At 45.0% G+C, this 27,112-nt stretch overlaps 1 protein-coding gene across 4 annotated transcripts in view; it reads left to right on the top strand.

The window, feature by feature from the left end:
- EXOC6B (exocyst complex component 6B) overlaps positions 1-27,112 on the top strand; it is a 415,476-nt gene that overhangs the window by 202,243 nt on the left and 186,121 nt on the right. For all 4 annotated transcript variants that reach the window (XM_019552946.1, XM_019552945.1, XM_019552944.1 and 1 more), the window contains exon 8: positions 2,219-2,287. In XM_019552946.1, coding sequence (XP_019408491.1) covers positions 2,219-2,287 — 69 coding nt within the window. The remainder of the gene's footprint in view (positions 1-2,218; positions 2,288-27,112) is intronic.

The raw sequence follows: 27,112 nt of genomic DNA, 5'->3' as shown, positions 1-27,112 counted from the left end.
AAAAATCTTTTGTTGGTCCTTGAACACAAAGCCAAAAAGCTTTTGCTAAGAGGGTAAGACAAGTGCTTCAGGGGGAGATTGGTTAAGGTTTACAGTCAAAGTGTGTTGGTGATGTCTGTTCTCTTGAAGGCCTCAGTTATCGTTGTGGGTGGAAGTACATTGGCTTTCAAGGGTGCCTCATTTCCTGTGCCCTCCAGTGCCCTTTTCCTGTTAATGCTCACCCTACAACATGAAGACAAAGCTTGTCAGAATGGAAAGTTCATAAGAAATGTGTCATGCTGACATCAGTCCTTATGGTATTTCTCATGGGCCAGCCCTGTGGGATTTTGATACAAAACTTTAATTGACAACGTTTTCTTTTGATAAGTGCATGGTGGAAGTTACTCAGCAGTAACCAGGAAAGTTAATGAATTACCAATAAAAGTATTGTTTTCCATTGTTCAGGGACAATGCAGATAGCTGGGCAATGTTTTAAAAACTTACAGCAGTCATTTGTTTCCAGCATTTTGTATGTGCAGAGGGTGGAGTCTGAAAACAGCCCCAAAGACGGGGTGTGGTGTTTCAATCAAACTTATAGATGTGTGTGAAGGGAAGGGGGTCTTCCTCTTGCTCATAAGCACATTTCAACCCTGGGCTGGATATTAGTACAGTTTTTGAGCACTTGGCTCGAGTACGTGTAGGTGGTTTTAATGCATGTTCTACAGACCTTGTACATGGGTGTCTGGAAATGCTTTAAATAAGCAAGCCATTTAAAGCTTAAGGTTTCAACTGGAGGTCTTAATTGGTTCTAAAGCACTGTCTGGTATATTGTGCAACTTTGTTTGGCTTTAATATTTTTTCAGTAGTAAAGCATGTTTAAAATCTTATGCGCTCCTTGGTAAGAGAGCTCCCTCAAGCATCAGCTTCTTTCCTGCTTCCCCCAGTCCTGCACCTTCCTTGCCGGATGTCACGTGGGGCTAACAGCAGTAGCTTTGGGAACCATTGTTCACCCTTGCTGACACTTTGAAAAAAGAAACTTCTTTGCTTTTATATTCTATTTCATGGAGAATCATTGGGTGTCTTGGTGGTAGTTTGTGTTGCAGGCAGGTGGAGCATAGCTCTCATTTCTGTTGTTCTGCCCCTAGGGAGCTATTGTTGGGAGCACTGGAGTGTCACATCAGAAGAAAAGGGTCTTGTCTGGAGGATTTTCAGTCTAAATCATGCCTAGTTTTAAGTCTAGAGTCAAGATCACTTAAGACTGAAGAGCTTTTTGGAAGGGAGGTTGGGTATGGAAGGAATGGGGCAGGAGACATGCATAGTTGCACAGCTGTGCATGCATGTAGAACTAGCAAATCTAATCTTTGCTTTAGAAGAGGGGATTTAGCCAGAGAGAGTAATCTCTGCTTAAGCCTGCTGTGATCATATCCTGTTGACCTGGACCATAATCATGTGGTGGAAACGTGCAAAAGTACAATCCTAGAGAAGGAGGGCTGGAAGGGACTTCCAGAGGTCACATCTAGTCCAATCCCTTGCTGGAGGCAAGATCATCCCTATCCTAACCACCCCAGACAAACCATAATTTAAACTCTACTAAGAGTGCCATCAGCCCTGTTGCAACACAGACCTAACGCTCGAACCTGCAGAAATCCAGGGGAGCCACAAAATCCAGGGGGAAATCTAGGGGAGCCACAGCAGCCAATGTCATGTTTGTGGCTTATTTTCTTGTCCTCCCTTCTGTAGTTTCCCAGCCCTAGATTGGATTTGCAACGTGACTGAGAAATGGTGAAGTCAGTTCTTTACATCAGTGTTAAAGTTGGTGAAAAATGCCAGATCGGCAGTACTGGAGGCTAAATTTCCAACCATATCCAAGCACAGTTAGTAGCAGGTTCTAGCTGTGCACCTCAGCTCTCTGCGACTTGTAGGCTATTTTAGTCATCCTGGGTTGATGCATTTTCCGCTCTTTGCTGAATGATTAACAAAAGAGCCCAGTGATTCTAGTTGACTTCTTCGAGAAGGGAAGAAGCAGAACGGTAGATGTAGCATAAATCCAAACTTTATCAGGTAGCACTAGCTTGAAGAAGTAAATCTTTATACAGTATTGAAGTTTGAATACACACGAAATCTTCCAAGTCCCTTCCATATTGTGTAGCTGAACTGATGTACAGTATGCTGTTATTGCTGCCACTGGTCTGTCCATTTTATGTTAATAATTTCCTTTTTCAATTTGGTGTCTTGGTAGGTGCCTGGCGCTCAGGACTTGGTGGACTTCTCCCCTGTGCACCGATGCTTGCACATATATTCTGTACTGGTAAGTGTGTGTTGGTGGCACTGAAGTGTGACTTGGCTTTCAATGGTGTGGATAGGGAGCAGCTCCACCTCAACATGCTTGGGGAAAAGTTGTTGCATAATGTGTATTAATACGTGGGTGTTTTTAATATACACCGTGATAGAAAATGGATTGCCTTCTCAAATTAGAAGCATGTGATTAAGGGGAAATAAGGCAATACCTGGAAGGCTGTAGTGGAGGAAGGGTTTTGAATGAAAAGCCAGCTGCTAATTTATATTAGCAGACCACAAAGTTATAAAGTGAAACTTTCTCCTACCCTTGCAGTTCCTGGGTTTCTAGTGAGCCAAATACATATTTCTGAATCACATTATTTCCCTAAAAGATTTCTCCATTAACCAGAATAAGTGTTGTAGTCTGTGCAAAGCAATGTATTGAGTAAGCATGAAAGAGCAACTTTTGGCTGTTTATTTCACCTCTCCCATTTTGAAGGGAGAGTTTTTCCTCATTAAAATATCAAGGCATTTAATGCTGCCTAACAATTTGCAGTTTTATTGCTTTGGTTCTGTTTTTTGGCAGGTCTACATTACTTTGTCTTCCTTAGCCCAACAGATCTTGATATTGTTCAAGTAAAAAGACCATTTTGTGCTCCTCTTTTAGTTAGTTGATCACTATTTTGTTGTTAGGGTAAATTTTTATAACAACTGTTCAACTTTGCCGGTCACCTATGATGGCGGAAAAGCCTTCCCACTGTAGGAAGACTAAGGTTACAGTAGGGGTAGAAATGTGCCAAAAACCTCCCCTCCACCCCCCACCCCCCAAAAAAACAAAAAGGAGTGTAGAGATAATAGCTTGTAACTAATAAACCACCCAATCTGCTCACTCCTTTCCCTCACCAAACATCTCATCAGGCAGAGCTTTTTCCCTGAAAAGTCAGAGGATCTATGATGCCCTCAGGGTCTCTGCTGTTGCAAATGATTTTTCTTGGACTGCTCTCAAATACTCTGGGTGGCAGTATAAAACTCCTAACATACATCTCGGTGTTTTCAGATCCAGTTAAGTTTCCATCCACATCTTGAAGTCCAGGAGCCTAGAAATCGAAACACTCAATCTGCCTAGACCAGTGGGCCTAGGTCATATTTTCGAGAGCCCTATGATGTAAATTTACATCTTGCTCCTCTCCATTGCTGACCCAGGCATGGGTGTTGCAGGTATCTAGATAAAAATGAATTTCCGTTTCAATAAGAGCAGATGAGATGACCTTCATGAGTGACACTTCAATCTTTACTCCTCCCACATAATTAAAACCCCTGCAGAGACCTTTTAGAGGGCTCTTTGCAAGCGGCTGGTCAGTTGAAAGCCAAGGCAGTACATATGAGTGCACAGTTCAGCAGCTTAAACTTGCTTGCTACCCTGAAGCCAGACTTGAGAGAGACTTGTTTCTTTTATGGTAGATCTCAAGCCAGTTCCCCAAGCAATACGTACAAATGAGTTTGCGGAGGGAAAGGAATCATCATAAAAATGTATATATAATCTTTGTGTGTCTTCATCTGTTAATAATTACATAATTTGGCTACATTGCAGTGATGTTTTATTGGCATGAAAAAGTTAACCTACCCAGAATGTGTTGCATTGAGTGTACTCATGCTGTATTTGTCTTGGACAAAGCCTCTTATTAAAATACTGTGTTGGAAACCTGATTCAGGGAGTGTGCTAATTGGAGATTACAGCTGGTCTGAAGCCCTCACTAGATTTCAGTGTCATTTTATTTGGAAGAGCTTTAGTGATGTATCTGTATAATTAAAGCAAAATCAGAGACTGTTCTTGTAACCTTGCATATATTTGTTTAATGGAAGGGCATATGTAATGCTATTATGTAAGAGCTGAAAATGGGACATTAGGGTTTTTTTTTTTTTTTCCCCCATCAGTAGGTGTTCAGAGTAATAGTGTTTATAGTACATATTTGCTGTTAGACAATGATATTATTTTCTGGTTTACATAATGCTTACAGCATTTGTTGTTCATTTGTTGTCTTGAAAAGCCCTTGGCTGTGTGGTCCACTATGGTATATTTAAAAAAACAAGACCTCTTGCAAACGGGTTTCATGGCCAATGCTGTGCACTGCTATGCAGCAGATCTGGATTTGATTGCTTTTCTGCTGGAGCTGGGAGCAAAGCATAATTAATGTGCTAGCTCAGCCAATATGTCCTGGGAGAGAGTGCATCTGGAGCCTCACTAATATACTCAAAAACTAGCCAGAGATGGGAAAAGTCGCATTAGATCAAATCTGTCCCTCTTCTGAGGGTAGAATACAGTCCCCCAGCAGAAGTATACTATTTCTACCTACAACACGTGGGTGTGGAGATGCTAGCAAGGTACTTTAAAAAGCTTGAAACAAGCTGTTTGGGGCTCAGCATTTTACCTAGCATTATAGAGGTGGAAAGTACTTTCCAAACACATACCCCAGTGGGATAGAGAAATGGGTATGGTCCCTGTTTGACAGATTTGGGGTGTGAAAACACTGATATGGGCAAGTCATAGGGGAAATTTTGTGAATGGGTTAAAATTCAGGAGTTCCCGTCTCGTAGGCTGGTGCTGAGACCATGTGACCAAACCCCACAAAATACCGAGCCTTGGCCAGAAAGCCCAGAATAAGCAAGAGAGTTAGAAGAGACGCTTCAAGATGTGTTTGGAAAGCGAGAACAGGGAAATCAAGCACCCAACTATGTGGAGCCCTCCAGAGAGACTGGTTACCCTCTTCCTGACCTGTGGTTGAATCCGGAGCTGGCTTGCTTGGGCCCAGCTAGTGTGGAACAATGTCGAAGATCAGACAAGCATTGAGGGAAATGGTCACATCAATGTCAGACGGAAGGATCATAATGTAATAGCTACCAAAAAAATCCTAATATTTGTCATTTACAATAGTGTTATCTAAATGCTTGGCCTGCAGTTAAAAAGGCACACTTTGAATAAACACTGCAATATTTATTATTTTTAGTGAAATCGACCTTCCAGTCACCTCGGTTTTATGGCTGTGCTGCTTATAAATTCCCAAAGGATTATTTGAAAAATCCTACTCATATCTGCCAGCCTTATCAGCAGGGCAGAAGTTCACATATTGTAACACGAGGTCAGCCTTCGGTCATGGTCTTGCAGACAGGGCCAGGCACCTGTAAATCCTTCCTTCAGCAACTAAGGCGAAGTACAATATCAAACAGGCAGGGAGACTTTTCCAGGAAGTGCTGAACTTTTGCAGGAAGGGCAAAGGAGAGGGAAAGAAAGTGAACAAGGGTCAGCCTGTGGTTAATTGAGCTTTGGTCCTTGACTTGTAACAGAACTAGGAAAGACAGGCCCTGATAGGGATGCTTTATGGTGGTGTTCGTCAGCAGTTCCCTTTCATTGTAAAAATATTGGCCAGTCAACGGTGGCCTAAGGATTAGAGGGAGAACGATGGCGTTTTTAAATAGCAGCAATTAAAAAAAACCCCCAAATGTATCTGTGCTATGCAGCTCTTTCAAATTAAAAGACTAGATTAAGGGATTTAGAGGGCAATGAAAATGGTTCGGGGCCTGGGGCACATGACTGGTGAGGAGAGGCTGAGGGAAATGGGCTGATTTAGTCTGGAGAGGAGAAGAGAAGAGAAGACCAAGGGGAATTGAATAGCAGCCTTCAGCTCCCTGCAGGGGGGCTGCAAAGAGGATGGAGCTGGACTGATCTCAGTGAGGGTAGATGACAGGACAAGGAGCAATGGGCTCAGGCTGCAGCAAGGGAGCCCATTGAGGTTGGATATTAGGAAAAACTTTCTCATGTGGAGCATGGTAAAGCACTGAAAGAGGTTGGTCAGAGAAGTTGTGCAGTCTCCATCATCCTTGGAGGTTTGAAGACCCGGGTAGACAAAGCCTTGGCTGGGATGATGTAGCTGGGGCTGGTCCTGCTTTGAGCAGGGGCTTGGACTAGATGTGACCTCCTCAGGGCCCTTCCAACCCTCATGGTCTGTCATTTGGGGACTTGTAGTACACTCAAGCTGTGTGGAAGAGGATTTTGGTCGTCTCATTCCTCACCCGGCATCTAAAACAATAGGGTTTCTATCCAGATTGTGTTCTCCGGATGCAACAAGCATTACAACAATATGTTGAATCGTGTGGGGAAAATCGGACTTGATAGGACATGCATCTTTTTTCATTAATGCCGGCTTATTAGTTTCATTTGGAACAATCACCTACACATGCTTGGTGTCCTGATGGAACTCCTCGTTGTAGTACCTGACATGGTTTTGGTTGGGACTGCTTTTGAAACAGGAGTTGCTGATGCCCTGCCTTGAGTAATGTTGGGAGTTGCTTGCAGGGCCCAGACCTAACCCACAGAGCCCCAACAGCCTCTCTCTGCTCTGATGGTTTCACTGCCATTAGGCCAAGTGAGCTGCATATAAATAGCAGTACATACCCAGTTCCTATTTTGCAGTAGTACATTATTTAAAAGCGCTCATCTAAAATTCTTATGTGAATCTGCAGTTTGGTTAGCCCCCTGGGCTTTTGCATGTATATCTGCTTCTAGCAACAGTAGAGCAGTATGCTGGATTGAGCTATATGGTTTTTTTTTTTATAAAGTTGAGAACAAGTTACAGCATATCTGGGTTGTGATTCTGCCACTGAATCCTTAAGTTCTAGGTTCTCCTTGACCGAAGGAGCATGCGAGCTGCTTTGATCTATACCCAAAATAAAGTAGGAGAGGTGAGCTTCTGGCCAGATGGTTTATCTGGTGGAGCCTCTGAACAGCTGTTGCGTGTCTTGTATTTCAAGGCCAAGACATGGAATTGCTTTGCTCTACATAATGTAAAATGAAAAACAGTTTTTGTTTCATGTTTCCCATAAGTTAAAGCAAGTAGGGAGAGGAACCTCATCCAACAACAGTAATTTAAGAGCTGTGCGCAAGTCAGAAACAAGAGTCGGTGGATCCTGGGCTGTAGTTTCAGCAGAATTTGTGACACTTGAGGTTTGGGCTCGCTGTGAAGTTTTGCTGGCATTGCAAAGTGGGCTAGGCATGCACAGACATCACATGCACATAGCTGATGAAAGTCATGCCAGCAAAAGCCATGGCAAGGACACAGCGATACCTACAGAAGAGGCCTTTCGTTGGCTTAGCTCATGCCACTCAAGGAGCTGGTAGAGCCAAGCTACGTGGAGGAAAACCCCTCTGTTGACGTGTGCTGCCTCGGCTATGGGGGCTGTGCCAGCACCGCTCCAGCAGCAGAGCTCTGTGGTGTAGATCTGTCTGGTGATCCCCATATATTGGTGTAGAAAGGGAAAAGAGGGGAAAAGTGTGTTTCAGTTCATTTGAAACTCTTAGTGTAGACATATTTTAATACTGTTGACTTGAGGCTGCAGAATGTTAATTGAAGAAGAAAGGCTTCTCTTTGCAGGCAGTGAGAATGGCCTACCCATGTTGTCTTGAGATTTGTCTTCTCAAGTTTTTTTTTTTTTTTTTAACCTCATATTAATTGACTACCAGCTAGCTTGAGGTTTCTAACGAGTCTGTGAAGTCCAGTGCGGATGTTCCCCGTGCCTTGATACAGGCTCCAAAAGGATTGAGTTAGACATCTTTGGACATTTGTTCTTTACCCTGTTTGGTTTTAAACTGAACATAGACATGGATTTAAGGCTACAGAGCTCTGCTCCTGTTTACATCTTTGCCTTGCTCCTCCTTCACTTTACGATGTCCAAAGCAAGTCCTACTTTGAGAGGTAACTATAGAAATATTCCCCTTCTTGCTCAGGTCTCCCTGTCTGGTTATCCTCTTTTCCTTGCTTTAGTGACTAATGTATCTTTTAAACAGTTTTTACTTGTCACCCAGGCAAAGCCAACACTGGCTGGGAGAGGGAGCTGCAGTCCAGTTTGGATCACTCGTCCATAGGGTTGTTGGTTAAATTTTGATTGCAGGTGACATTAGAGGTAGTGTTTCACGAACCACGGGGGAACCCCGGGAACTTTCAGGATCCAGATTGCATTTGTAAATCTGGCTTTTAGTCTCCTTGTCTGTAAATGGACCAGATTTAATCTGGAATTCAAGACCCCATAAATATGGAGCACTGCAAGGCTCTCCCCATATCCATCCCTTAAATGTCACTCCTCAAGCCTAGATCCCTTTTCTTCTGCCGTCTGCTTCAAAGTATCTTCCCCCTCTTGGGATGTCTGGTCCAATGTTTCATTTGCATTGCAGGCTGCCAGTTATTGCTTTGTCTGCCATTATTGATGATCGTAGTAGATCTTTGTTAGTTTTCTTCTCGTCACTGCCCAGCACCAAGATGGTAATAAAATAATGTGTTTATCCCTGTATGAGCTGATAGTCTATATTATTGAAATGACAGTAAGTCAAACAGCTGCCCAGATGCATCTTTGCTGTGAACTGTTCTGCTTTTTCCCCTTTTTTGCAATATTTGAAATTCATTAATACTGGAATGCAAACTGCAATTTGGGTTGTTTGTGGCAAATTTCTTTCAAAACCAGGGTTGCAAAGTGTGTTTCCACATGTCCTCGGGAACCTAATGCTATTTAAAATTATCTCAACTTTTTTTTTTTCCTCCTTGAGTGGAAAATTTTCCTTCTAGAAACCTCTGGTAACTCTTAGTTCATCTGAGACACTTCACAGATTGTCCCTTCGTTCTGTTGTGGCATATCTCCCCGTCTGCTGACTTGGCTGACCCACCGGTGCCTGGTGGAGTTAGATAGCTGTAAACACTGTACTGAGATCATAGGGAATGGCTGAGGTTGAGATACTTTGTGCACCGGATTGATAAGGACACAGGAAAAGCCATTAGAGTGAACTGGTGTCAGTGACCTGTGATAACCACTCTGTATTACGTGCTAATGGACTCTGGGTAGTATGTCTGTCTGCAATGGTCATAGATTTAACTTTTTGTAATTGTCATATTGCTCTTTTAACCCTGTGACCTTGTTACCCAGGAGGATACCACTTGGCTCCAGTCAAAGAAGCAGCAAAGAAATCAGTGTTCATTCTAGGCTGCTTAGATATGATCACAGACAGCCTTGGCTCTCCAACTATTCAGCTTAAAAAACAGATGTGTTAGGATGAAATCCATGGTTCTTTCCCACCATAGTCCCAATGTAGGCTCCTTGTCCCTGGAAGACAGATTTTAGAGGTGAACACCCACCCATTTTTATTTTTTGCATGCAGTCACCTTGCTGAGTTCTGCGTATGGACTTGCATGTTACCAGTTCCTGTAACCTTTTAATACATCTTCCTGATTTAGCTGAATCCATTCTCTCCCTAATTAAACACCTGAGGGTGGCTATGACAAAAGAGCTGCAGAAATGTTTTGGGAGTTTGGGGAGTACTTCTGCGGTACTGAAGGTGTTCGTACAATGACATCTCAGGATGATCAAGGGTGATGGGAGCAGTGTTGAAGAGGAACACAGATCTGCTAAGTCTGTCTGGAAGAGTATTGCAACCCCACCACAACAAAGCCTGCCTCAGCAAAGTTAGTATATTCTCAGGTGAAACTTGAGGCCACAGGTTTCTGCTGCCCTAGCAGATAATGCTGTTAGACTCCACTCTCCCCAAAGTCTATGGTCCTGTAAATGATGCTTTTCTAATATTGCCGCAATGAGAATTTCAGCTGCCTTCCCTTTGCAGCTGGGATTAGTTCACAGCTGGACTGTGGGGGCATGCCATCTGGGGGCTGACTGGTCTTTACAGCCTCTGGTTTCTGTTGTGATCAGCCTTGTGCTTATAGGGAGCAGGATGCTGGTACCAATGTTCAAGGAGCAAACTTGGCATTGATGAAGCAATGCAGCCCCCTCTGACATTTTTAGGAGTGTACCTGGTGTGGATACTGCTCCAGGTATGTCATGGAAGTGCAGAGTTTTCTGCTGGACCCCCATGTCCTGATTCTGGTACTCTACCTACTGAATTGGCTCCCTCTGTCTTGTATCAGGCAATGTTGATTACAGGTCTGATATCTACATTTTATTTAGATTCCTTGAAATACCTAAAGTTTTGGCACTCTTGCTTGCCCTGAGGTGGTTTTCTTTATTCAGCGGAACGAACAAAGTATGTGCTTTTTAAAAAGCTGCTTGCAAAGGAAGTTGTGAATATTTTGCATGCTACTTTTTGCACTCTGATACTACAGCAACATATTTTGTACCTAAATGGATCCTAAGAGAATTGTCATGTGTGGACCAGAAATTCCCCTTTCTAAAGAAGGGCTGTAAAATAAGCCACCGTGTTTCTTTGAATTGCACAGCTGTGGGGTTGCTGTTTTCCTGCTATGCATGGTGTTTTACAGTTTAAATGCCTATATGTACTGTAGCTGGGAAATGATTTATCATCCTGTTTTTAATAAAGGCCCTCCTTTTATGAAAGGTCTTGGTTGGCTGAACATGAATTCTCAGCCTGTTTACAAATATTTGTGCAGGAAAGGGTGAGCAATGTGCAGGACAGACTTATGACGCATATGCCCACTGTTGCAGGGGCCTGTTCTTTTGTTCAGGAGAACAAGGCAAGTGGAAACAAGGCACAGCCTGTACAATGGACAAGCGGTGCCACTGTGGTCTGAGAATAGGGGAACCTAAGCTTTGCTGTCTGATGAAATGGTGCTGTTTTAACAGTAAAAAGGAAGATAGGCACATTGAGTAACAGGCTGAATACCACTACCAAGGGGCTGTGCAGCCAGTCTGCTTTGGTTGTTTCATGGATGATATGCAGCAAAAACTAAGATTTGAGATGCAAATTAACAAATGCTAGGTATATGCAATGGTGTATGTGATATGTTTAACAACATATACACAGCACCTTTTGTGGTTGACTCCCATGTTGTAAACACCTGGATTCCCTGGAATCTAAAGTCTGGCCCAGACTGACTCATTTCTTTGCCTCCTTGGGGTTAAAAGTGCAAGCTTCAGGTAACCTTCTGCATTTGAATTACCTGGGTCAGACCTTAAAAACCCAGTGACCCAAAGGCTGCTCATAGAGGCTGAGCATCCAGTAGATCAGGGGTGCAGGTGGTACCCTTGTGTAGAGTGGTGCTACCCTGACCACGTGCCTCCATCCTGGCTAATATCGTCTCACGTCAGAGACGCCTGTCTTTCGGTGTTGCTGTAGAGATGTAGTTTGAAGAGCTTTGGAAACCTTCAAGTTGAACGGCTCTTTATCTGGATGTGTGCAAATGCAGTGTAAAAACAGTTCCTGGTTTTTTTAATAGTTGTTGCAAATATTAACCAAAGGGTATGTCTGGAGTTGTAGACTGAGGACTTTAATGCAGCTCCTCTGTCCCAAGGTTTGCATCTTACACAGCCACTGCATGGAAAATCAGATGCCATTTTGTTGTTTGCATTTTAGCATGTGAATTATTGGAGAAATGTTGGGACATCTGGGGTGCTCTGTTGGCTTTTTTTTTTTTTTCCTTTTCAAGTAAGGGGCACCTAAGCCGACTTTCAGATTCTCCTGCCAAACAGCTCTCATTTGCGTGATGCTGGTGGGCCTAATTTTTTAGTGTTTATGCTGTGGGATGGTGAGATTTGTGGTGATGGTATACAAACAGATCGTGAAGCAGAGCCCCTTCCCTAAAGAGCTGTTGTAAATTTAATTGGGTAAATAGGCCCTGAGTTGAAATAAGTCGTGTCAACCCAGTGACCCGAGTATCAGGGGGAGGGTGCGAGGGTGTATGTGCATGGTACCCATCCTTAGTGATTCCTGTATTTATGAATCTGGGGTTCCTGATCCATCTGCCCTCCACAAGCCCAAGTTATTGTCATCCCCATGTTGTCCTGAAGGATCAAATGCTAGGTTACCTACAAATGCTGTTGTGTGGAAGGTGAATGGAGGCACTTACAGCCTTGTTGCTGAATGCCAGGTTTTCTTTGCATTTTGAGCTAGTCTCACGTGCCCCTTGATTTCATAGAAGCATGTATCTATTTGTCTTTTAACGCATGTCAGGCTACAAAGAATTGATTCAAACCCACCTCCGCACTTCTGTTCCCCTCTGTCCGGTTTGAAGTCCTGCACTGTTTGTCCCAAGCCCACAAGCCATATTACTTCTGCCATGTTGACGGGATTAAAACATGGCAGTGGTTCCTCCAGCAAAGCAAGTGGAGCTGATTGAATGCATCTGACTGAAGATGTGATGGATGTTTTTCAGGGTAGAGCCACATGTGGCTCCTTTTTCAGCCAGCAGTGAATTGTGGAGCACGTAGGTTGCCAGTTGGACTGCAGAGGATTCAGTAGTGGCTGAAAAGTGACAGTCTCCGGGTTGTGTTGTAAAGGTGGAAATCACCACCTCCTTCCTGCAACAAAGGCTTCTCCCTAGCAATTCCCAACCAGTGTACTGCAAGATCATTTTGGGGGTGCCACAGGTTCCCATGCTATATTTCAGTGTGCATAGTTATGTGTGACTTGCAAGATTAAACCCAAAGAGTTCAGATAAAAATCCATGGGGTTAAAAGTCTTCTGATCTGCTGTGGCCTTTTCTGCCTTCTTTGCGATAGAAGAATAGTTGCTTTTGCTTTTCCATCATCAAGAAATGAGTGCAAGTGAAGGGCTGTATTTTCCAAGGGGGGGCCTCGAATCTAACAAAGTGGATGACTACTGATTTACCCAGTCTGTAAACTGAGGCTACAACTAAACCCTAAAAATGTGGAAAGAGTGACTCTGTTGCATATGGCACTCATCACAGTAACTGGAGCTAAGCCTGACACTTATTGGCAAGAGATGCATGGATTCATAGATGTTCGGGTCAGAAGGGAGCTCAATAGGTCATTGAGTCCGACCCCCGGCTCTGGGCAGGAAAGAGCGTTGGGGTCAGACGACCCCATGTAGGTGCTTGTCCAGTTTCCTCTTGACCCCCAGGGTAGGGGAGAGCACCACCTCCCTTGGAGCCCAGTCCAGGGCCAACCCACCCGACCGTGTCGTCATCTACATCTCAGCCTGTCGGTTTATTTACGAGAACAGGATGCAATACCATGTTGAAGGCCTTCTTAAAGTCTAGGTAGATGACATCCACCTCGACTCCTGCGTCTCAGCATTTTGTGACCTGGTCATAAAAAGAAACAAGGTTAGTCGGGCAGGATCTCCCTGCAGTGAACCCGTGCTGATTTTCAGCATTATTTTTCCTGCCGGGCTCCCACAAATGTGATAATGATTTTTTCCAGAGTTTTCCCATGGACAGAGGTGAGACTAACTGGTCTATAGTTTCCTGGTTTCTCTCTCCTCCCCTTCTTGAACATAGGGACCACACTGACACTTTTCCAGTCCTCTGGGACCTGACTGGAGTACCAGGAGTGCCTGAACAGGCATGCCAGCGGCTCTGCTATGACACCGGCCAATTCCTTCAGCACCCATGGGTGAAATTCATCCGGCCCCACTGATTTGAACATATCCAGCCCCTCCAAGTGTCCCTTCACTAAGTCTGTGCTAACAGCTGGTGCGCGGGTGTCCCTCCTGTGTCTGATTCAACTGGGAGATTTGTCTTGGTCTGTGTCTAGGAAATACAGATGCAAAAAACTGATTGAAGAGCTCTTCTTTGTCCCCGCTGTCTGTCACCAGCTGCCCTTGTCTGTCCTGTAGGGTCCTGTGCTGCCCTGCACCTTCCTTTTGCTCCCTGTATACCTGAAGAAGGACTTTTTGTTATCCTTAATTCCTGCCCCCCGCCCCCCCAAACTTAAAATGCCCCACAACAGTCTTAGCCCTAGCAACGCACAGTGTGCTTTTACTTGCCGCTAAGGTCATATGCAGGGTGGATATGTTTTGTCACTTCTAAGTACTGAAGTTGAATGGGTACAATGAAGAGACTTATTGCCAAGGAGAGCAATAATAATACCATCTTTAGTGTAATGGCATAGTATTTTTTCTAATGTGAAGGTCTCCCATTTAAGTGGCATATTTCCTGTGATCCTTTTCCAGGCAATTAATGCAGAGTACTTGTCTGTCAGTGATTATTAGCTCTGTACTAAGAGGTAGTGATTAAGAAGGCAAAATGCAAAACAGGAAAAATATAAACGACCTGAATTCTTCTCCAGCTAGTGCTTTCCTAAAAGCTTTTTCTTCTTTCTTCCCTGCCCCCACCACATTTGTTGCTGCCTTTTGTCTTCCTCTTTTCATGTTTCCTTTGCCCCCATGGTCTTGTTTCAGTTGGGAGCAATTCTGCACCTCTCGCCATGCTCTTTAAGGTAGTCCTGTTGAAAGGAAAGGCGGTATTAACAGAGTAAGGTGCTATTCCTGTGAATGAATCCTTCGTTGCTGATTCTTAGCACCGATTTCTTTTCCAGAAGAGACGTAGCCAGCTTCTTCTGTACAAAGCTTGTATTGCAAGCAATATTGCCTTCAAAGGCTTTGTATATTGGGACCTTATGAGGAGCGGTTGTCTCTTGGTTTTTCATGTCTAACTAGTATCCAATCTAAAGCTCTATGAACTTAAAATACGGTATGAAATGGATGCTAACCGTAAATCTTTTCCACTTGCGTCAGTTCATTGGGACTTAATAAAGGTGCTGGAATAGTCTTGGAAACGGAAAGGAAGACTGGTAGTGCAGACAGATATGAAAAACAGTACACGCAAGGCGGATGCACCATGGCTTAACTGTGAAGGACACCTAAACTGATGGGAGATTGCCAGAGAGATGACCTGAAAATGTTTAGCTGCTGTTGTTGTAAAGAGGAAATATTCTGCATCATCCTTGACCAGATCCTACTACATTTTTCTTCTCTAGGCTATAGTCGCATTAAAACTATGCTTTTTCTAGCGAGGTCTTAAAAGTGAAAGGGGGGAGGAACCTGAGGGAAGCCATATTTTGCAGAATGCAAAACACAGGCTACCTTGTTCAGTCAATGCAGCTTAGGTCAAATGTAGTTATGAAAAACAGATGAATTCTGGTGATCAAGTTGTACTTTGACAAATATTCCATTGTTACAACACAGCCATTTATTTAAAACGTTACCCAGTGCTTGTCTTGGAGCTTGGTTTCTTTCTTCCAGCTCACGTTCTGTTAACCTGTAAAGGTCTAATCAGTCAGAGCTTGCCCTCCTCTTAGAGATACAGGACAGAAGTTTACTTGAAAATGGATGTGGCTTCCTCTTTAGCTATTGAAGTCTAGAGAAGTGCGTCTCATGTTGGCATGTGCTCCTTTGTCCTTCACTGATGCTGGGAGCGGCACTTTCCAGCAGAATGAGGTCCCTAGTAAATGTGTTCAAATGAAACTTATTGCATGGTTTAATGTGAATTCAACTCTCTCAGCCTTGTAAAGGTTTAGCTTATGACCTTCCTACAGTGGCTTCTCCTGCTGTGTCGATACAATGGTGTTCTCTTTTTCTCTCCCAGGTTTGTATGTGGCCTTTATCTTGTTTTATAGATGGGGAACTTGAGCCAAGACACAAAGGGTATGGGGGCACAACAGGCTGCTTCAGGGCACCGGTGTGAACTTTGGCATGTTCCTGCTCCATAGCATCTGCCAACTCTTGGTTTGCGATAATGCGGACTGATTCAACCCCATCAGTTATCTACCCCCCACTTTTATAAATTTCGTAGACATTAGGGCTGGAAGGGACCTTGCAAGATCATCGGGTCCAGCCCCACTTGCAGCGGGAGAAGAGCAGTTATACCCTAACTGCTAGTTATTCCTAGTGGTTCCCACCCTTGTTGGGAACTTGTTAGTATGCCCATGGCTTATCCAAATTTGCACCGGAAGTCTTCAACTGAAGGACACTGAATCCAGATCCCCAAGTTCAGGCCAGCACCCTGACCATAAGATCTTTTCCAGTCCTTCTACCCTTCCTGTCTTAGACCAGGGACCAGATCTGGCCCAGGAATCTCCGACCCACACCAGGGTGGCACCCAGCTGCACCAAACCACCTGTCTCCTCTGCAGCATCCTTCTTTGCAGCCCTTCCTGCTGCTTTCTTACGTCTGAACTTGCCTTCAGTGGAGAGGGGCAGATATCAGGGGCTGGACCCGATGATCTTATGAGGTCCCTTCCAGCTCTTAATGTCTACAAAACATGTATAAATCTGCAATGAGGGTAAGTACAGGCAGCTAGAGCTCTTTGGTGTGGGGGGAGAGGGGAGATTTCCAATCAGTGGCAGGAAGCTAAGTTGCAAGCTCCCGCTTGCAGTGGTAAAAGGTTGCTGAGCCTCTGTCCTAGACGATGGGTCAGTGCTGCTGTGCGCACTCTGAGATGGCCTCATTTCACCAAAATGCTGCCACTGACTCCATATTTTTGTAGCTTGTAGTCAGTGCATTGGCAAAACTTTTGAGGATGAAAAACAATGTAGAAGAGAGAGTCATTACGCTTCATTTTATTGATAGCACTTTTAAAGCAGGTTAGTCCAAAATGCGTGTTTAAAAATATCTTTTAAATGCCTCTCTCTGCCCCCAAATTGATCCTCCGCTTCCAGAGAGCTCTGCCAACTCCTAGAAAGCAAGGCTATAATTCTGGATAACCCTGACAGCAAATGCCTGGGGAGACACTGTTCTTTCTAGCTGGCCTGTGGGCATGTTGCACCATCTAAAAGTATTTATTGCCCCTTGAGGTTCCTAAAGTGTGTTGGATGCTTTACAAAACAAACTCGAACTCGTGATCCTTGCCTCGGAGAGGTTTGGAGCCAAGCGCAGTCAGGTTGCTACGTGGGGGGTAGCTGGTAGGGCTGTGAGGAAGGCCAGAGATACAGCAGTCGGCTTGAGTGATTGCTCTAGCGAGGGCAATGCACATATGAGTCGGTCTAGGAAAATTCTTTTAAAGCTCAAGTTGAATTAAAATGGACTTTTCAACTTCCTTGATTGTAAAGAGAAGGAATCTGGACTATTTCAGTCTCTAGCATACTCCTCGGGTGAGATGAATCGGATGTGGGAGTGGACATGGGAGGAGGGGTGTGTACGGGGCCACTTAGACATGCACCCTAAACGTGCCCCAGTAAACACTTCATCACTTGAGAAATCCTACCAATGAAAGTGATTGAATTAAGGAAAAAATTGGCTATCATATGAAGACTGGGCACTCTTCCTGTGTGTGCTCTGGTGTTTGAACTCCTGGGTGGTGGCTACCAGTTGGAGATAATTTTGGCTATTAATCAGTCAAGTGGATTAGATCTGCCAATGCATCTTAATTTGCACATTATTTTTTCCCCACCCATTCTGAGGAGTGTTAGCTGCAGAGCAATGTGAAAGCCAAAGCTATCAACAAAGAAAAACTTAGTTTCTCACTCACGTTTTTAAAGATCAGCATGATAACGATCGAGTTCATTTGCCAGCTGCAGTAGCTCCAGATTGTGTGCTCTTCCCTCCTTAAGCTGTCTTTTAAACAATTGGACAAGGAAGCTGTGAAGTTTACTGGGGGTAGAAGCCGAGGGTATTTCCCTCTCTCTCTGTCAGAGAATTTAAAAAAAAAAAAATTGAAATATGTAGATTTTTTTTTTTAAATACCAGAACTTAATCTTTGAAAGTCTCATCACTCAGAATTTGTGAGCACCAAAGTAGCCCGTGATTTATTCGGGTTGTCCTGGAAGTGCCGTGGGATTGGGAAGAAAGTTTGCACTCGGTTGTATGCTCTTCCAGATTTGAGTAAACGTTACAGAAGCCACACTTAACCAAGAGTGGTGGAAGGTGGAGAAATCGCCTTTTGGATAAATTGAAAATCTGTGGTTCTGCATGGCATATTGGGGGCTGAATAAACGCAGCAGTACTGAACAAGGAACCAAAGAGTGGTAGACACTTGCAATAGATTTTTTTCAGTCGCTCTTTTATACGCAAAGGAAAACATTCCCGGCTCGTGTTTTATACCTTTGTGAATTGAGTCTCACCGCTCTGCTGCAAGGTTAGCATTTTACAGGCAGAGAGAATGAAATGCAGAAGCTGACTTCCCCAGGTTCACTGGCAGGCCTGGAAAGAGATCCCGGATCTTCTGACGTCAGTCCCTTGCCGTGACAACTCTAGGTTGGCTCTTAATAGTTATGCTTTGCTTTTTTTTTTTTTTTTTAGAGAAATGCTTTAATGAAAGCATTCAACAGGCCAGCATCCTGTGCCTTAGTAAAGGAGTCACAGGTCTCAAAGTTTCACAGAGCTACATTCCAAGCATTAAATAAAATTCACAGTGAATCTTAATTTTGCTCCCATGATGCAATATTACACTTTTACTGGAGGCCAGCAAGCCCAGGAAAACAGAAGATGATCAGATGGGTTGTGAAAGGCAGTGTATCAACATTCCTGTTCCCATCCATTGAAGCTTAAAGGCTTAATACAGATGTTTGGGGGCGTTAGGGACAGGTTAAATTGATTTGAAATGGCTGCCTGATATCGGGTAAGTTGGGATGGGAGGAGGGGAGTTAGTCGGGGAGGTTGGGGGTGGAGGGGATTGGGATCCATTGGGGTGGAGGGGGCGGGCATGACTGCATGCAGGGGATGGGGTCCCTCTGGGAAGCCTACACCCCCATCCTTCCCGCTTCTCTCCCCAATGGGACTTACTTGCTTGGCTCTGGCAGTGGTGAATGCCGATAAAAGCGGCTGCACCTGGAGCAGCTTGTGGGATGGGGGTTGAGAGCGCTGGCCGCATGGGGAGCAAAGAGCTGGGGGTGGGGGGTGTGAAAAGAGTAGCCCTGGAGCTGGGGCCAGTGGCTAGGTTTTCCCAGCCCCAGGGCTGCTCAAGGGCAGTAGGCGGAAGTGTCATGCACCAGTTTGACCTAAATCGAATGAGTCTGATGCTGCATAGATCCAAGTTTATCTTAAACCAGGTTCTGCAGTTTGTAGACCAGTTCAAGTCCACAGGATTTCTTTTCAGTTACAGGTTTAGACCTATTGCTGGTCACTGAGATGGGGGCGAGCCATTTGGAACCCAGTTTAACCTCCTGAATGTCTGTGCCTGGCCAATAAGTTTTTTGCTTGGTAAAATGCTTTGATGGAAGCAAAGAACTAATTTTTCCCGACGGGACTAGTTATTCTATATTCTAAGTTTTAATGTTACCTTTGTTATTTATCACAGCATCCGAACCCTTTCCAGTCAAGCAACATGGCTACAATCTGTTATTCTGGATCTTCATGTCAGCAGGGAATGCGTATGCCATGCCTTTGGGGTGTTCTGTGTACACGCCGTTCAGTGATGGCTGGCCCTCCAACTACCTTTGCTGTGCCGTGCGTTTGGAGCGGAGGTGGTGAGGTTTGGGGTGGACTCGAGTTCCTGTGAAAACTTGTTTTACACTCTCTGACCACAAGCCTCACTCTTCAAAAATAAAATAAAGTAAAATCCCTCCTGTCCAGGAGAACTTTACTCTTTTGATACCTCGGGTTAGAGAGGAGCACCTCCACTGCCAGGACCCTTTTTCTGGTTCTCCAAGCACTACTTTCAGTATGCTGTGTCCCAGCTATCTCTTGGAAGACGAGGTTCGCACCCTGATGTTCAAAGCAAAGTCAGCATAATGAGCAGAGGACGGGTTAGATGTTCTTCTGGTAGTCTGGATTGCTAAGGAAAAATATTATAATCATATGTGCTCTTCAGAATTTGCTATGGGCCAATGGCTTTAACTGCATTTTTCCAAGGCAGCCCTTGGAAAAATGCCAGCTCTTAGCTTTAAGTCATTTTTTGACTTTGGAAAAATTAATGGAAAAAGTTTCCATTGTGAAGAACTTGAACCATGGTGGGTCAACTTGTTTTCAACACTGGATTCCTATTTGAAATCTCTGGGTTTATCTTGTGAATTGAGCATTAATCTGGTGGGGCAGCCTTAGAAGGATCACTGGTTTATCTCGTGTGTGTGCACATGGGTATTTTCGGTGACTTTTCTTCTTAATCTAAAAGATGCTTGCACCAAAGCCATGATTTCTTCTCATTTTTGTGCTTGACTCCTGGGTGCAGTGGGGAGCCACTGGAGGTAATAGCCTGTGGTGAACTGGTTGCTTTTATCAGGGCAGATTACTGCATACCGCAAGTTTTAGTTGTTCCAAGAATGATCAAGGTGTTGGTTACTTGTCACACATCAGATTAATGAGGGCAGGCCCCAGATTCCCAGCAGGTTGCCAAGGGCAGGCCTTGCCTTGGGTAAGCTTGGTCATGACTGTGCTGTACACTTCGTACTTGCAGAAAATGCAGCCCTCTGATGATAATACTCAAGGAACTCAGGCTTCCTCTTGTTTATAATTGCATTCCTCCCCATGCACACCTTTCCTTTTTTTGAGTTGGTTCTCCTACAAAGAGGAGAGAGAGCAGGGGAGGAATGGTTAGTAATTAGCCATTTCAGTTGAAAGCCAGTGTGCATGACTGGGAGACACTAATTTTTGATTTCTAATTCTAGCTTTAATACAGTTGCTGTATAGCCTTGGACAAATGATTTAAAAGTTCTGTGCCTCAGATCGTACTGGTCTCGACTTAAAATTTATGAGCCAATTTGATCTTCTGCATAATATGGGACCTGACATTTTACCCAGCACCTCCTTCGTCCAGCCCATCACTTCTGACTGAGTGGCAGCAGGTCTCTGACGAGAACAACCATTCCTTACCTGGTTAGAAAATGGGAATACTTGTCTACCTAAAACGGGTATCGCAGGGATAAATTTAGTTCCCAATTAGGAATAACTTGGAAGAGGGAGAAGTACTTCTCAAGACCAGAGTATGAATGATGGGCATGACCCATCCTTGGTTTGGTTTGGTTGTGTTCATTCAAGCAAATGCATCTTAGATGCACGGTTTGCTAAGTGTGGTCAGGATGGGAACTCCTTGGGGGTTTACCCTTTCACTGGCATGGTCCTCCTGTTTGTCATCCCAGGTCAGAGGTTATGAAAAGTAGTAGTCAATTAAAGCTTTATTAGATGTAGCTGGTCATGTTCTGAAAGGAGCCAGCCTAGCCAAGGCCACTAATAAAGGCCCTTTGTTAAGATATTTAATAAATTAACACTCGGGTCTGGAGGGGAGGGGTGCGAGTGGATTACAAAGGCCAGGCTTGTTAATCATAATGTTTACTCTCTTCAAAAGCCTGGGCCCCACTGCTCCATAATCTTTAGTGATCAGATTTTTTTTCTTTCCTCAGTACCGCAGACTGTTGCTGGCCCCTGCAGGGGAAGTTCTTCTTTGGGTCAGGCCTGGGACACAGCAAGGAGGAAGTGCCAAGACAAACATGGGTTACAAGGGCCATCACGCTAATAAACAGCGCTCGTTAGTCAGAAGGTCAGGCAGCTCGTCAACCGCTTGGAACAGGGACAAGAGTTAGCACAGGTTCATATTGCAAGCAAATTGAGTGAAAGCTTGATTTGAGTAGTCTGCGCCGTTTGGCAAGTGTCTCGGTGGATAGTAACGGATTGATAACACTGGGATTCCCTGAAGCAGCATTCCTTTTCTGCCTGCCGCCTTACTTACTGGAAGGCTTTGCTAATTCATCTTCAGCGTGTCCTTACCTCGTGGAAAACAAATGCAGAAATGCAAAACCCTGTGGAAGTCACGTTTGTTGGTATGACTGGGATTCCAGGCACTGGCTGTGTGTGTGCAGCTGTGTGTGCAGATGTGTGTGCATCTCCTCCTTGGCGTTCCCCTCCTCCCCCGGTAGGGGGCATCTCTTCCTCGTGCTTCTTTGTCATGTTTCAGTGCAGCCCGATCTCTAGGGCTGCCTTTTTAAAAAGCAAATAGAGCGTTTGACCTGCTGTGCAAATTAGCCATATGGCGAAGTGTAATATCCCGCTGACCCTCATTACTGAGCACTAGGAAAAGCACTCCCCTTTTCACATGCAAACATATTAAAGTGGCCTTTTCAGCATTTTCTCCCATATAAAACTGTCTTCACTCCCATGGCCAGGCAGTTAAAAGGGAACTCCAGCTGCAGCCAGGATGGTGAAATTAAAGGCTTTACCCATGCCTAAATGGAAAATAGATATTGCTTCCTATAGACTAAGCAGAAAGAACAATGCTGCACTGACATCCTGATCAATAAGGAGGGATAATGCTGTTATTTTCGCAGAGGAGGGAGCCCAGGCCCTTTAGAGAGGGTGGCTGCTGTGAAAACACCCCAAAGAGGGGGGGAAATCCTTTTAAAAAAATAAATAAATAAATAAAAAGGGTATGTACATATTCTTAACCCCATCGTGACTACCTCTGTGGTTCTGGAAGGCAAATCGGCATCCGAGAGTTGACAGAAGCAGTCAGCCATGCAGTAATGGCGTATGAGAGAAACCACCACACGTGTCTGCTCCTGAAATGGTTGTTCGGCCTGCTTCCAGCTTCTTGTCCATCCTACTCTCAAGTAAAACCTCTTTGATGTCAGTTTGGTGGAGCTTGTGTGCTAGCAGTGCTTAAAACCAGACCAGGCTTGAAGCTAGCTGAGACCTACACGAATGGTGGAGCCTCATCTGGAGGGGGCTGGAAAGACCTTTGTCTCTGAATCTTCAGACCTTTGTCCTCGGGAGGCAAGCTGGTGTTACTCGGCCCATCTCCAGCTGGCTGGCAGCTGCATGCCGTGTGCGTTTTAGTGCTCCCCTCCTCCCCCGGTTAACACTGGCTCACAGTGCCTTTCTGTCTGTGGGGCATGGATTTCAAAGAACTTACTTCAGTCTGACCTCACTTACTTACATTTTAGGTTTAAAACTAAAAAGTGAGCAAAAGCCGGAGGTCTTAAATGCTCATTGGGTTGCTTTTCTCTGCTGCTCTTGAAATCTCACTAGTTCTTTAATTTTGGCTTCTGGAGGTGTCAAGTGATCTCTAAATGCTGCTTCCCTTGCACACTGGCTTCCTGTTCTGGCCACAGCTTTCAAGGTGTTTTGAATAGCTAGCCACAAAATCCACAGGTTCCCTTTCATGCTCTGTTCTCTACAAGCTCTGGAGGGGTTAAACTCCTCATGCACAGATTTACTGTGTTGTACTGAAACCCAGTGGTGGATGTGGATTGATTGGGCTTAGAGGATTTGAAATGAGATGCAGCAGTTCTGTCTAGTGGGCAATCTTATCGAATCCACCCTGGTTTGGTAGGGACTAACAGTGGATATTATGTTGTTGGACTTGGGTGAAATGGGGGTGTGGGAAAGGAGTTTGCCATATGCTATGACCTAGAAGACTTTGCACTGTGGCCACTATGCTGGATGTATTTGCAAGGGGAGGAAGGCAGTGTGAGAAACTTCAGCTGATGCCGTCTACCTGTTTTGTGGATAAAGAGAGCTTCTGTTTCAAGCCCAAGTGATGCATCTTTGCTTGTGGCTGTTCACTTGAAGATCTGATGATGAAATATGGTAAAAAGAAAAAAAAAATCTTCCCTTCTTGCCATCCTCCTCAGCGCCATCAAGTCAAGCTGACCTGTGGAAGAGAAATAATTGAACAATACTGAATGGGGGAAGGAGACGGCCACAAGCAGAAAGCTGTTTAGTTGTAATGTCCAGCACATAAGAAACTGAAGTTTGTGGGATCCAGGTGACTTGCCGTCCCTTCATGCTGGAGGGGTTCAGGACGATGAAAGGGCAGAAGGATTGCCATTCGCTGTTGTTGTCATCAGTGCATCGTTCCAAGTGCGCAGTGGTTGTAGAAATTACAGTGAGCACTAATGAGCTGTGTGCAGCTCTAGATATTGGAGGGGAAGGTTTTCTTCATGAGGGGCCTGAACTTTATTATGAGCTTTTGGTTGGGTGGTTTTTTTTTTCTGTTAGCTTCCTTTGTCGTCTTCTGTTCCCCATCCGAACATGTTTAATATATTCAAATGTTGCTGTCCTGTGCTGCAGTCTGAGCTGGACAAAGGCCTTCTCTTGAACTCTGGTCCAGCAGAGCACTTCGTGTGCTTAACTTAAGCTTAAAGGGTCTCCCTGTGTGCTTCACTTAGGGCTACTTGTGCATCTGCGTAAGAGCCGTACTCTAGACCGGGGCCTTGTTTCCTTGTGGTGCCCGTCAACTAATGATGTCGCTTTGTCTTGAGGGTTTCCAAGCACCTTACAAACTTACCTTTCAGCTTCGCAAATTATTTCACGTTGCTCTATGCATTTCTAAGTGCCAAACAACCATGAACCTCTTCACATACCACTTCAAAATGCTCTATCTTCCACCAATCATTTTGAGGTAATCCATGAGATTCCAGAATTTTTGTACTACCTCAGACTGGTACCCTCACCTGCTCAATGCTGCTATGAGATGCAGAGTGCTGGGCTAGGTGGACCTGTGCTCTTATTCTTACAAGAGTATACAGTGTCTGGATTACTACTTGTAACATAGCATAGGGTGCTCTGTTATATGCAGGGGCCTGAGTGGCAGCTAGGTGGCCTGCAGTTGCTTGCAGTGCCAACTAGGCAGAGTTGCTTGACTGGGAGCTGTGCCCAGCTGTGCCCTCTAAGAGCTGAGCACTGAGCTGCAAAGGGGCAGCAGTTTGCTGCTGCAACCAAAGGAACAACACATGGCTGAGCTGCTGCTCACAGAACATCCCTCAGAGGTAAGGGCTGGGGCTGTGGGGAAGGAGGAAGGCCCCATGGTCCTGGGAATGACCAGAAAGTGCACCCTGCTGGGTGCCCTGGTAGGATTACCAGAAGTGCCAGGCCAGTTACTGCCGTGGTGAAAGGTGAGTATGGGGCACCACCTAGCCCCAGCCCCACATCCCTGGTGGGTGAAATCAAGCAGGGGGAACCCAGACTCACCCAGAGTATTGAGGCAGGGACCTGGCTGGTGGAGGGACCTGTGGCAGCGCCTAAACTCTCGGTGGAGGTCTGAGGCTACTTATAGGAGCCAGCGCGAAGCTCCAGGGTGGTGGAACTCTGAGCCTTGGAGCTATTAATGAAGCTCCTGCGGCCAGGGATCGGGGATAGCCCAGGGAGGGCTTGGGGACAGGGCTCAGAGCCCTGATCCCAGAGAAGGGGTTGGAGTCCCAAGAGTGTGTGGGCTTGGAGCCGTGCGTGTGTGTGTGTGTGTAAAGAACGAACCCTGGGACTTTGAGCACTGGTGGGGAGTGAGTCTCATGTGAGATTCTGCAACTTGAGTTCCGGTGCTACCTAGCTGGAAGAAACATCTGTGAGGCATGGGATACGATAAGGGATGATCAGAGAGAGAGATAGGTATAGATAGGCCCTTGTCATCAGGGCAGATAAATGGGCAGCCTCCTGCCTGATTAACATCAGATAATTAGTAACATCAAGGCATGGCAGGAGAGGAGGTGGGCTGCTGGCCCTAAGACACTTGGGTGAGCCTGTGGTTAGCCCTGCCCCGGAATACCTCCTTGTTACACTACTGTAAACTTAAACAGCTTTGGAGAAGGAACTGTGGGTTTGACTTTTTTGCTTGTTGGAGAAGATTGGGAGAAGTAACACTATGGGCTAGAAATAGATGTAGTCAAGTTAAGTGGATCAGCTGTACTGGGATGTGTTCTGGGACAACTGATCTGCTTTTATTGGGGGAAACACGTCACCTGTTGCATTGGGTACCATAGCATCAATGGGCAGCATGTTCTCCTAGGGCTTGGTCCCATGTGCACTAAAAATTTCCACACAGGATTAGGCCCCTTAAGCCTCAGGAACACCTGCCTGACTTCCTGTGCTTATGGAAATGTGGCCCGGTAATCATGGGGGGTACATCTCTAAGCAGGGAAACTGATTTCCCCACTTCTGCAGATGCGCCCTAGAGATCCTGGGGATGTTTCTCTACAAAGAAGGGAACCCCAGTCTTTCCTGCATGTGTAAACACACCCTTGGAGTTTTGCAGAGGGCACATTTCTGTAAGAGACAAAAGCCAGCCCCCGGAGCACCTTCCTGGGGCCGCTGGAGAGTGCAAGCAGATCCAGGTTGCTTCCGCTCTCATGCCAGAAAGCAAACAGACATTCATCACTAAACAGTGGCACAAATTAACACCACCTTTGTCGCACCTGAACATTTTGGGCAGTTGCGGTGCGACGAGGGGCACGGGTGTCTGTACACTTGGCCTTTGTGTTGCCATAAAATCTTTTTCTGGTGGCAAAAAGGCAATGAAGCAGCATCTGTTTCCACCCATGGCCTATACTAGGAGCGAGGTCAGAATTGCGCTGTTCTCTAGTAGTTGTTTATTAATATGTATACAGTCATAATGTTGTTATTACAAATGTATGATATATTAATTAAAATGAACAGCAGCCATTCCTACCGAGTCAACACCAAGTGTGGAGGAAAGGGTAGATATAAGAAGTGTGTGGTGCACCTAGTTGAGACTGGTGGAGTTGACTTTGCCCTAATGTAATCCCCAGAACTGGAGGTCAGCCTAAGCTGCACCACTGCAGGGAGGTGGCATGAGGAGGTCTTTAATGAATAGATGTGATAAAGATGTTTGAGCATAGTTTTGTAAGGTGCATGCTTGGTAGGGGGACAGGGGAGGCTGTTATTGGCTTCAGTGTTAGTCTTCTGCCCCTTGTACTGAGAGCATGGAATTAATTTCCAGTTGTGACCTAAGAGCAATTAGCAAGCAGGCCTGTGTGAGCACTAAGGGCTCCTATAGACATGCTGTGAATCCAACGCATCAGAGCAGACTCGATTTAATCAAGACTTTGATTAATCCTATAGACATGACAACCTTCAGCATTGCGTGAATCGGCATCCCTGCCCTGAAAAATGGCAGCTGGGCACTTTAACCTAACAGTCATTCAGTGAACGTTAGTTCAAAGCACCCTGCCACCATTACATGCTGATGCACTTGACTCAAGTGCTTTTAATTTAGCACAGCTTGCTAATTTAAAGCACTCCCCTGGAGCATGTCTATAAATCCTCTAAAGCGCCCCATACACACTTGTTGTGAATGGCTGTTTTAAACTCCTGGCAGGAGTTGGGGTGTGTAATAAAGGGTGTGATGCTTTTTCAGCTTTGATTTTTTTTTTTTTTTTTTTTCTTTTTTTTTCCCTGAGAAGCTAAGAATCTTTGCTATCTTTCTAAAGAAAAGTATGGGGGCAGGCT

The sequence above is a fragment of the Crocodylus porosus genome, unplaced genomic scaffold (genome assembly GCF_001723895.1).
Source record: "Crocodylus porosus isolate Cpor-Errol unplaced genomic scaffold, CroPor_comp1, whole genome shotgun sequence".
Lineage (NCBI taxonomy): Eukaryota > Metazoa > Chordata > Crocodylia > Crocodylidae > Crocodylus > Crocodylus porosus.
Note: the sequence above shows the minus strand (reverse complement) of the source record. Positions and strands in the feature narration are given on the sequence as shown.